Source organism: Lichenostomus cassidix, chromosome 6 (genome assembly GCF_008360975.1).
Source record: "Lichenostomus cassidix isolate B80296 chromosome 6, HeHo_3.0, whole genome shotgun sequence".
NCBI lineage: Eukaryota > Metazoa > Chordata > Aves > Passeriformes > Meliphagidae > Lichenostomus > Lichenostomus cassidix.
Window position 1 is genome coordinate 17,554,898 of NC_139487.1, and position 12,270 is coordinate 17,567,167.

Sequence of the window (12,270 nt, forward strand, 5' to 3'; positions counted from 1 at the left end):
GATGAGTTCATCAGGTTTCACAGATAATCATTAATGTAATTAAAAATCAAATTTATAAATAGAGCAGGTCTGTCTGTAATATCCTAAGCCCAAACCAAACTATTTTACGAGTGAGAAGAATATATTCAGCAATAGTTAGAGTTAGGATAGTAAAATTAAACTACATAAGAATAGATTTAATTTTCTTAGATCTCTTAGATTGAAGTCTACATGGCCCACCTCAGGTTTCCTGGTTGCATGACATAGAATGATGTTCAAATTTATCTAATGAGCTTTTATACCAATTCCCTCCTGCAGGTGTTACACACTGCAGTGTGGCTAGCACAGGCTTTTCCCACGAGAATTCTTTTTGTGTTTTATAAATAAAGATAAAGTTTGGATGTTATTAAAAACAGTGTCCCAAGATCTGGACGGTGCAGGCCTGGCCAGTCAGGCCTAGGGGGAGGCTTCTGGCCGACCAATCTGGGTGACTTTTGAAAACTCTATATATATGATGAAATCAAAACAATAAAGGTCTTTCCTTCTTGCCATTGAGAACTGACCTCTTTACTCTGCTAGCTGCTCAACAGCGACACTGCAGGTCAGCCTAGTTCATGTGTCCTGCAAGAAGAGTTAGAGTCTTTAAAAGTAGCAAGTCAGGAAAGCATTGTTATGGAGAAATTATATCTAAATAGTGACCTAAGTCACCAGCACCCTTTAATTTTAATCTAAGTTTAAACCTCCCCCGATAAAGACCTTGATGCCATGCAAATCAAAGCTCCCCATTCTTCAGACCAAGTACAAAACTTATGCCATTGGAGTAAGAGCCTTTTTTGCTCCTAAGGTTAATCTTTTACAATACTGCCAGTGTCTGCATTCTCATGCTATCTCGTTTTTGCAGGTTTTGTAATTATTGGAGGAGAAAACGTAGGAAAATTAGACCTTGGTATCTTTATCGCTTCAATTATCCCTGGAGGACCTGCAGACAGAGCTGGAAATATCAAACCAGGTCATTTTCCTTAGTTTTTAATTAGCATTAAAATACTTGCATAGTTTAAAGTTAGCTCCTCTGAATTTATTTCCTTATTTAGATGTGCCTCATCTTATTTTTATCTTTTTTTTTTTTTTTTAAGGAGGACGACTCATCTCTGTGAATAATATTAGCCTAGAGGGTGTTTCATTTAATACTGCAGTTAAAATCATACAGAACTCTCCCGATGAAGTGGAGCTCATCATCTCTCAACCCAAAGGTATAAAGGCAAATGCCTCTGCTGGCTATGGGATGCTAACAGCTAACTCAGGACATTCATATTTGGTAGGCACTGGGATGTAGTACTACATTCCTGCTACTGAGTGCCAGTTAGAACAACCATACACTAAAATAGTCAACTTCTAGTAGGTAGCATGTGATGTCTCTGCTACATCAGTGTGAAAAAATCTATTACAGGCTGCACTGCTGAACACTAAAGGAATTTTGGTATTTCTTTCTGTGATAGAGAGTCACAGTCCTCTGCAGGGATGAAGCAAACATATTTCTGAACACATAATAGCAGTGCTCCATTTTACAGTGACTAATTCATTTTATAGATCTGATTTCACAATCAGTTGAAATAGGAAGTTACTTTGTGCTCTCATGCTGGGTTATATCAATATTTTTCTTTATGTTTACTTGCTATTTGCATTCAACAATGTCTTTTATTGGTATGGCTTAACAGACCTGTATGACGAAGGATTAAATGAAGAAAAGGACTTATCAAGAGGAAACAGCACTAGTGGATCTGAGATATCTTGTGTAGACAGTGGGAGAAAAAAGATTCAGGATTGTCATACAGCTTTTCCCAAAGAACAGGACACAAATACAGATGAACTTGAGAAGACTCTTTCCTGGAACTTAGCACCAAAATTGGGCCCTAGGATTCCAGTTCCTTCAGCTGATAGCCTGGATGTAGAGGTAACTGAGATCTTGATGTTGCTCAGTAATACTACACCCACCATACAACATATAACAACATACCAGCTACATGTAGAAGGGAAAGCAAGTGTGAAGGAAAGGAGAAAGAAAAACTTGGAATAAATTACATTGGAAATGTCAAAATGATAGGCATGTCTGGAATATGTGAATAAATGGGAAAACTGTCCCGCAAAATGTTTTAAAAATTCTCCATTCTTTTCCAGTGGAGGGACAAAATTTTGATTATTTTCTTGCAATCTTTTAAGTGTTCAAACCCATCACAAAACATTTCGTGCCTAATTTCCTACTTTTAGACACCCTCTGTACATATACTCATACTATGTGCATTTAGACAGATTACATGTTGAGTAGCATGAGATCGCATGTTGAGTAGCATTAGCATAAGCTTCAAATAATATCAGGAATATAAATCACTTCAGGTTTACTGTGGCAGCAGGATCAAACTCTTTAAATCTTCTGGAAAAGCTCTATTCCTTTTTTAAAATTTCTTTTCCCCACCTTTATTTAAAAACTGAGATTTTGTAATCTCATTAATGTTTTTATTTTTGAGACAGGCAGCTGATTCTTCCTGCTTACCATCTTCATCAGAAACCAACTCAAAGGAAATCTATACAGTGGAGCTTGTTAAAGAAGATGGGACATTTGGAATCAGTGTGACTGCAAGTGTTACTGTTAATCTTTCATTGTGTCTCAAATTGTTACATGACTGAGAGCAAAGACAGAAGATAGGCTGATAACAGAAACTGTTAGCATGGCACATTTTAGACCTAAGTGTCCAACTGATTGACATAGAATGTATGAAGTACTATCTTTGCTCATTCCCTGGTTCTTACCCACACAATCTGTGAAAGAAGTGTCCTGGCATAAAGCATGTGGCAGTACAAACCCTTTTTGTCCTTACTCAGTTTGAGAACAGGATCTACCACTGGAAGTGGAGTTTGGTCAGGGAGGACTAGAGAAGGCAGCAGTGAAAACTGACTGCCGCATTTGAATAATTATTTCTCATCCTAGCTATCTAAGTTGAATTTACCCCTCCAGGCTGAGATTTCTTTACAGTCTTTTCTGAAATGGAATGGGAAGCAGAAGGCATTTCATTGCCTGCAGAAGAAATTATAGGCTGTTTTTTTCATCTGAATTTGGCCAGGGGATGCAGATGGACAGAACATGATTCTTAGGTTAATCTGGAATTTCTGAGTGCCCAAGTTTAGGTCCATGCTTTATATATTGTCTGAAAGATTAATAACTGCAGAATGGATATTGCACATCTTAGATGCTGGGCTAGAGAATAATTGAAAAATTCAAGACCATTTTATGTGAGCATTGGGAAAAATTTATGAACATTTAGTAAGTATGTTTATGTAGTTACATAGAAATACATTGCATTTTCCTGAGAAAATAAAAAAAGATTACTGCCTACGGAAGTACATTACAACTAGACTGGGTTTTGGAGTAATATTCTGTTTCCCTTTTTTCCAATATTTAAAGAAAAAGTAATTTCTGAAGCAGTTACTTTGCAATGCATGTGTAACTTGCTTTGATTTTTACCACAGAAAGAACATATGAAGACTTTAATCTATGGGCATGTTTTGCAGGGTGGAATTAACACCAGTGTGCATCACGGTGGGATATATGTGAAGTCAATTATTCCCAGGGGACCAGCAGATAAGGACGGACAAATAAAGATAGGTAACATGTCTGGCAATAAAACCCTGGGCTGCAGAACTCAGTGTTAGTGTGGACAATGAAAAATTTGGGATTGGAGGTCTTACAACTGTGAAACATAATATATGGTCCATCATTCCTCAGCCTGTCCCTGTACTACATGTAGGGATCCCACTGAAACACCAGAAGCCTCACACCAACATTGCGGAGTTACTCTCTGTAGCTGCAATCAGGCTAGTGACTCTGACATCTACCTTCATTGTTACTGTGATAACTAGATGCTATCACTGCATTTACTTACAGAATAGCCTAGAATGTTTTAACTGCTAGCTACAGAATGTTGTACAAGCAGTATTGCTTTCCTATGAGTTAATATTAATTTGACACATGTATGCATGAAGACCTGTTGCAATGTGGGCAGCCCCAGGGTTTACACCCTCTGAACCTGAACATCAAAGCAATTTGATGTTCTTTGTTTCTTTGTTTTTTACCTCAGGTGATCGTCTGCTGGAAGTAGATGGCATCAGCCTCTGTGGCATCACCCACAAACAGGCTGTGGAACACCTTAAGAAATCTGGCCAGGTTTGTACAACAGCAGAGATCAATAAGATACCCAGCAGACTAAACTGGACCTAGTATGAAGCACAGCAGCCAAGCTCGGCCTAAAGAAACACCCCGGCTCTGCTCCAACCCCATTCTTCTAAACAGAAAAGTAAAAAGAATTAGGGCTCAATGTGTACTCTCTAACTGTTCATCACTGTTTTAGATTGCCAACCTGGTTCTAGAAAGGGGAAACTACCAACTGGCAGAGCCATGTCTGACTGCTAATGACAGAAAGGAGGACCAATGTGCAGTTGTTTCTGTGGCAACATCCCTCACAGATGGTACCAAGGACTGCTGCTTTTTGACAGATGGTAAGTGATAAAGAAGGAACTCAGGGTGACTTACAATGTGCAAGAAAGGAATGAATGAAAATAATTCTATGAAATTTCTGTGGGTTGGAAGGAAAACTGTATACTGAATAAAATTATAATGTTCAGTATTAATGACATTATCAAAAATCAATTCTGAACAAAATATTTCTGATGTACACAGAGTTATAGTGGCTAGGTATAGCTGAATTTATCCTAGGATTAAAAACTGTATCTCAGCCTTTTTGAGATGGGGCTAGCAAGGGGGCACCCCTGTCTATAATCCACAGCAGTCTATGGCAGGAAGCAGCTGAGTGGATGTGGCCAGGCTGTTCCCCAGAGAAAGCTTCATCAGCACAAGTGCTGAGGCTGTGACAGTGATGAATCTGAAATGAACTGGAGACTGCCATCACTTGGTTTCTTAAGAGAAGAAGATTTAGAGATCACTTACACAGAGTTTAGCCAACAAATAAATGCTGTATCTTTTACTGAATGATGTCTCCTAAACACTAAGTCAGATCCATACTTTTCCATGGGGCAGTTACTCCTCTACATTGGAATTCAGTTACAAGCATCATGTTTGGGAAAGGCGTGATTTCTCATTCTTGACTGGAAAGAGCAGTAGCTCCAACTCTAGCATATGCTGGTCAGTGCAGGGCCTAAACTAACACTGGGCAGCTACAGAATAGTAAAATCTATGCAACACTTACAAAAGAATGTCAGAAAAAGATAGGATGTGAATCTCTTTATGTTGGTACGAAAAGCTTTTTCCTTTATGGGCATCATTGTGAACACATGTTCTCCCTCTTCTGCCTGTGACATTTCAAAGACGTAAGTCAGATAAAGAAACAACTAAACCTTCTTTTGACATTAGTATCAGTGGATCTACCTCTGCAGCACACAGGGAAAAAGTCTTTTGAGAGTATAGTTTAAATCAGCTCTTTAGGGCATCCATATGCCATGGTTCCAACTTCTTTTCCAATCTCTGCTTTGAGCAGATAACACATTTGAAGTGAAATTAACCAAGAATTCTGGAGGCCTTGGATTTAGTGTTCTGCAGATGGAAGGATATGCTTGCAAACACCTTGGAGGAGCTATTGTCAGGATCAAAAGACTGTTTCCAGGGCAGCCAGCTGAAGAGAATGGACAAATTGAAGTTGGAGACGTCATTTTAGCTGTGAATGGGAATCCTCTCCAAGGGCTCCTGTATCAGGTAGCAGGAAGTATTATTACTGAAGCTCTGTAGGGCTAACAGGTTAATAAAGACAATGGGATGAAGCTAAATTTAAACTTAATTATCAGCAGAGGGAGGCATAATTTGCAAAAAATTAATCTGATTTCTATGTAGGATTCTTCTCTAGAACTCCTGTCTAGAATTTCCTTTCTAAATGATAATTTCTTTTGGTACTTAATTCATAAATTTCTACCACTAATGTATGAATTCTATTGTTAGATGCACACCAGTTGTTAATTAGTTGGAATCCTTGTTGCTGTTATGCATGATTAGAATAATTTTCCCCCTGTGGTCATTTGTGCTTTGTAATGCCATGCTAAATATAATGCCCCAGATTCACATTTCTACCAGGAGTGGTAATTCCTGTGTAACTTTTTAACCTGGAATGAGGAATTCTATATTCACATGAAGAAACTAAATTGTAAAAATGGCCTACATGTGGATTTATATTTTTTTTCACTGGAATATGGCAGTTTGGGGAGCTATGCTGAAATAATTGACCAAAGATGTGTTACTGCCACATGTGGTTTGAATGAATTTGCTTGGAAATTCTGTTTTCTTCAAGAAAAGAAAATTGATTCCTTTAAACCTATGTGTCTGTTGGTGAAAAAGAATTTTGTAAGCAGAACAGACTTTACTTTAGATACCCATATAAACTGTGTTACACTTACATGACAATCCTTCAGTAGTGCATACTGGCCCTCAGACACTTCTGAGAGGCACAAATAGCAGAAATCTGGCATTAACAATAAAAACTTTCTCCATCTCAGTTGGTAAAATGACATGTACTACAGACTGTGTGCCATCAGAAATATAATATTCCTTCTTTCTGCTTAGGATGTTCTGCATTTGTTGAGAGGAGCTCCTCGAGAAGTTACACTACTACTTTGCAGACCACCAAAAGGTGTTCTTCCAGAAATAGAGCAAATTGCTCTGGTAAGGCAAAGCTTCTGACAGAAACTTGCTTCTGTAAACTTGGAAATATGGAAATACACTACTATGTTTTCTGTCCAGTCTTGAACAAGGCAGCCTTCCCTTTTCTCCAAGGCTCTCCATTCCATTTCTTCCCCTTCCTGGTTTCAACTCAACCTGTCGAGTTCAACTAATATTTCCTTAGCAACCAAAATAATACAAATCTGGCAGACATGAAACATATTTATCCCAGTCCAACAACTTTTGATTTGCCATGATGCCACTGGAGTGCAACAGCATGTACCCAAACAGGTCTTCTAATAGTGTTTCTAAAAATGTTCTACCAGATCCTCAGCCAAAAATGGCAGATCTGCTCAAATACAGCAATTCAAACTCCCCAAAGTGAGAAGAAAATAAAGAACTTTTCCTACCCAGACTAGCTCTTAATGAAGTTAAATTAATGAAATAGTGGTTTTAAATAATGGGGTTTTTAATGGTTATTCAGGTTCTTATTGATAGTTAGCAGAATCTGCAGGAGGAAAAACAAAACCCAGGCAAACAAAAAACCCCCTAAACTGTAGACACAACAGAGACTAAAATTTTGCTGTTAGATGAGCCAGTGTTATTAATCCTGCTTCTTGAACACAACTCATGGACACATAACAAGTACTCTTATAATGAATATGCATTAGCAGTACTCTTGCTCCATTCAGAATGGTTCCCATCCCACTAGAATTTATAACCACCCATGGGCAGAAAAAAATTATTTTCAGAACCATCTCCAGATAACAAACTGACTCCTGCTGCTCTTTGGCACTGTGCCCTTGGCTGATTTCTATGGTCAGTTGCATGGGAATCAAGTCTTGGAAGCTACTTCTATGGAATGAAGAGAATACAGACTCAACACTGAGGCATGATATGAACAGAAATAAATAAAAAAGAACCGCTAGCAAATAATTCATTGGTAAAAGTGATCTGGTGTGCCAGTTTTGACTGGAACTCTTGTAGAATGTGAAAAATAAGCATAAAGACGAAAGAGTTATTTGGAAAGAGAGTACCTCCTTCTATTTTTCCCCCTCCCTTCCAGCTACCATTTGATATTTTCCTATTAAGAAGCTTATTGATATTGCCTTTTCAAAATATTTTGCTTTTCAAGGAAAAAAGATGGGAGATTAAAAAGGAGTTACACTAACCTTTCTGTTATTTTGATAGACTCCAGCACCATCTCCAATTAAGGACTTTGTGGCAGAAATGCCAGGCAGGACAGAGGCAGGAAACAGTATGGATCAATCTACCAGTGATGGAGGTAGCACCTCTCCAGACCTCGAAGACTGCCTCGATTCTCCAGTGGGAGAGGATTTCAGTGAGCCTCCTGAGGATGACAGCTCAGCTTATGAGGAGCAGGAAGCTGAGTTCCAAGAGAATCCCATACAGAAACTCCCAACTTCCAGAGAGAGTTTCTATAAGCATCTTTGGAAGATTCATCAAGAAGCTTCCAGGTCTGAAGTCTTCCACTCCCTAGAGGAGGAAGTGAAGCAGAACTGCTACTCACCATGTGAATTTGGACAGGCCAAAAGGTAGGTAGTACTGAAATCTGTTCTGCAGCCTTTCCTTCAGCTCTTAGAATTTTGAAAGTGAATTGCTTAGGTTTAAGTACAGGGCTCTCTACTTCTAATCACTCCTGATTACTGAAGATTTTGTTTTATCATCTTATTCTGACTCTCCTAATCTGCTTTTCTATTTACTCTCATCTTATTAGAATTTTGCATAAGTCTGAACTGCAAGATAGTTGTAAGAGTTCTGCACCACTGACATAATTTATGCTGTTCAGATGAAGCTGGTTGCCATTTAAAATCAGTGGAAAGACTCTTGTTCAATTAAATAGGAAACAAATATTGTTTGATTGATTTTATGATCTTTTACTTTCAATTTTTGTCAGAGTTGACTTAAATAGGCACCAAAATTTTTCTTCTTGTGTGATCTTTATATTTCAAATTTTTTCATAGGAAATAAAAAAAAACTCAGAAGAAAAACTGTGATCAAGGAGGAAAATAAAAAGGTTATTTTCTGTTTTCTGGCCTTCAGAAGGCAATAGAACCCGTAAGCCAGAGGAATTATACAATAAAATATAGTGCAAATAGTCTCCTTTTAAACTCTTTTGGATATATCAGACACTGGCACACAGAAGATGATCCATTCTGTTTTCATTGCCTTTTCAGTGGAAAAAAAAATCAGAACAGAAAGGATTGGTGCAATGACAAATTAGAAGTCTCCTAGGGGCCTTTAACTTACAGCTTTAGTAGTTTTTTTGAGAAACAGATTTCTATTTCTCCACACAGTTACTTGAAATCCTTTTTGGTGCTTTTGACACTCATCAAGCACAGCCCCAGACAGACATTGGGGCAGAGACAGACAGTCTCTGGGGAGTGACAGCACTACCTGACACTGCAAGGCAAGTGGGACCATAATGTCAATTCATAATTTTAGCTTCTCTTTGTTGTGTGGAGAAGCTTCACTCAATTAATGAATAAAGCTTCTGCATAATTATCTGTTTCTCTGTTTCTGAGAGCAAAACCAGCAGAAATATGTCTCCAGGAAACACATTTGCCAAGAGATAATACAGATTCAACAAAACTAAGTTTATTGTGGGAAAATATCAATTCTAAGAAATGTATTGGATTCCTCCCAAGAAGGAAGTTCTGAAATAAATGTTTTTGTTTGATACATTTTCAATAGCATTTAGCTTCAGCTTTTGCATTTTTAGAAGGCAGACAGATATGTTTAAGATGGCATGCATTTTAAAAAATATTTTAAACATAATCTCAATTTAAATGATCCTTCCAGCTGAAAACACACAAAATCCCCAGAAAAAAATAGGCCATAATAACGGAATTTCCTTTGATTAATGAAGAAATTTCTTCAGATTGCTTAAAATATTTCATGCAAATGTATGAATTTTCAGATGTGAATTTGTGGAGATCTTCTGTGATTTCATACAAGACATGCAATTTGTTTTCATTTTAGCTGTCAATGTTTGCTTGGCAGATGATGGACAGTTCACTTCTATCTAAGAGCAAAAGATCCTGGCTGACTTAGATATGAACATGCCATTTTAAATGTTTTTAAGATTAATGAGGTTTAGCAATATTTCAGTAAGGATTGATGAGAAGAAAACATACTCTTAAAGAAAAAAAGTGTTTCAAGCATTTTTATGAGCTTTAATGGTAAGTTTTTGGGAGATAACACCACAGTTGTCTCCTAGGGTTCATTAAGAACAACATCCAAAACTATTAAACACAGCATGTATGATTACAGTTTTGGCTTGAACATCAAAAGTGCTGAATACTGTCTCTGCAATATAGTGGAACAGAATCAATAATAGTTTTAATTCAATGAATTTAATAAGTCCATTGATTTCTTTTGGACAATTCATATGCTTCAAGGCAAGCATGAGAATAAAGGCAAGCTTACAAAATGGAGTAAGGACTTCTACTTTTCATGAAGAAATAGGAACCACTTCATATTTAATGTTTCTGATCTGTGCCCACTGACCAAGGAAACATCTGTAGAAGCCAGAAATGTGGCTGGCATTCCTTTTTCAAGACAAACGCTAATATAAAAATTGTAGTAGTATTTTAGTGTGCATACCACTTTTCCAGAAAAGTTAATTAATTTGTTTATGGAAAATGAAATAATTAATAGTCTGGGCATTGTCCAATTATTCTTTATGAGAAGCAACCAAAGAACTAACTAATGCCTTTAAAATTAGGAGTGCAAGATTTTGCAAAGGTAAATTATGAAAGCTTCTTAATCTTTGAAGTAGCTTTGCAAAATATTGATTACTTATTTGTTTTTATACTACCGTTGGAGGATTCAGCCAGCAATTCAATACCATAACTAGTAATGCAGTTAAAATGGAAATAAGATAATGCATAAGCAGTAGACTTTTCAGTGGCCATCTAACAAAGCACACGGAGGAAAACCCCAGCACTGCAATCTTTTTATTTTCCAGCCGCGTATTTAATAAGAGTCATGATGACCTAATGAAATCAAAATGTATGCCTGAAACTCTCTCTCTAACCCCTATTGATGAAGAGTATCTCACTATCAGCTCAATGTCTGTGACCTCACTTTCACGAGGAGGAAGCTCTGAGACAGTCTCTGCAGCCACTGCAACCCCACAACCACATGTTTGTGGTCCCTCCTCATCATCCTTGCCTGCTAGAGACACACATGACAGTGACAATGAGTGGGAAGACTTGGAGGAACCAGAGGAAGAGAAGGAAGAAAATGAAGACTGCATTCAGGTATGTGTTAGGCACCAATTTACTAACAGGTAGAATACAAGGGAAAAGAAAAAATTTTAAGGATGTTACATTCTTAAACATTAATTTAAACTCATTTTCTATGCTATTTCCACATGACTTTTTTTTTTTAACTTTTCACAATATCTACAATCTTCAAATAAAGCAGACCTACCACTATGCCCAGCTCTTCAGAATTCTTAACCATTTGCCTTAAGGCTGTTTCTTTTTTCTTGACATCTTAGTATTTCTCCAACTTTCCAAAATTCTGCAGCATTATTCTCAGTATACAAAGGCCTAAAAGCTCTCTAGTAGCTTCTAAAATTAGTTGGAGTCAGCTACTTGGGTTTTTTCTGCCATGTTTCAAGCCCATGCAGAAAATCACTTTGTTACAGTGATATTGCTGTAATGTCCTGATAAGAAAGTATGATCCTTGTGCTAATTATTATTCAAAATATAAGGCTCAGTCCTGCCAAACGCTGAACATCTTGCATTCCTACTGACATTAATGAGCTCTGAATTCCTACTAATTTGAGAGCACGGCAGACAAAATTTAGCTCCAGGCATTTCCTTCAGTGGCACAGCAATAGCAGTAATAACAGTAGTCTTTGCACTCTGCTATTGCAATGCTTGTCAGCTCAGAGGGCTCCAAGCCTTTCCTTATACATTCCAAATGCCCAAATCCCAGGTCCTGGTGGCATTCTCTACCTTATTAGGCCCTATAAATCAATCAGTCAATCAACATGAACCTCCACAATTCTGCAATATGGCAGAACACCTTTTGCATACTCTTGTTATACGATCTGAGGATCTGATTCCTACCTATCTGATTCCTAGTATGTAAAACATAATGGAAGATGTTAATGAAGCAAGAGAAAAGCCTACGTCAAACACACCCTGTGCTTGGTTTAACAGGAAATGGAAATCTTTGTGACTTTGACGAAGTCAGAGAATAATGGTTATGGATTCTCTGTAGTTCTTAACAAAATGGACACCTGCCTGTATGTTGACGAAATCTTGAATGACCCTGCCCTTTCTGATGGAAGATTGAGAAGGGGAGACAGAATAATTATGGTACAGTAATTGTTTGAGTTTATACAGATGAGAAAATATTTGCAGGTCAATGTCATTTAGCTTTTGCATTCCTTGTTTGGGAGCACCCAGTTTATCCCCTATTTAGGTATGTAAATGAATCATATAATAAATCTAACTCTGCTGACCTCAGTTAGATAAATTTCAGACTGAATAGATTGTATGACCAGGTAAATAACATGAATCTAGGAGAAATGCAAGACA

General features: G+C 37.5%; 1 protein-coding gene across 1 annotated transcript in view; it reads left to right on the forward strand.

Annotated features, from left to right (window-relative positions):
* The window catches only part of LOC146435370 (FERM and PDZ domain-containing protein 2-like), a 55,363-nt gene that overhangs the window by 21,491 nt on the left and 21,602 nt on the right, over positions 1-12,270 (forward strand). The window contains exons 16-27 of the mRNA XM_085065341.1: positions 881-988; positions 1,113-1,229; positions 1,695-1,930; positions 2,506-2,610; positions 3,544-3,637; positions 4,110-4,195; positions 4,380-4,527; positions 5,523-5,737; positions 6,596-6,694; positions 7,883-8,247; positions 10,683-10,977; positions 11,890-12,048. Of these exons, the coding sequence (XP_084921467.1) occupies positions 881-988; positions 1,113-1,229; positions 1,695-1,930; positions 2,506-2,610; positions 3,544-3,637; positions 4,110-4,195; positions 4,380-4,527; positions 5,523-5,737; positions 6,596-6,694; positions 7,883-8,247; positions 10,683-10,977; positions 11,890-12,048 (2,027 nt within the window). The remainder of the gene's footprint in view (positions 1-880; positions 989-1,112; positions 1,230-1,694; positions 1,931-2,505; positions 2,611-3,543; positions 3,638-4,109; positions 4,196-4,379; positions 4,528-5,522; positions 5,738-6,595; positions 6,695-7,882; positions 8,248-10,682; positions 10,978-11,889; positions 12,049-12,270) is intronic.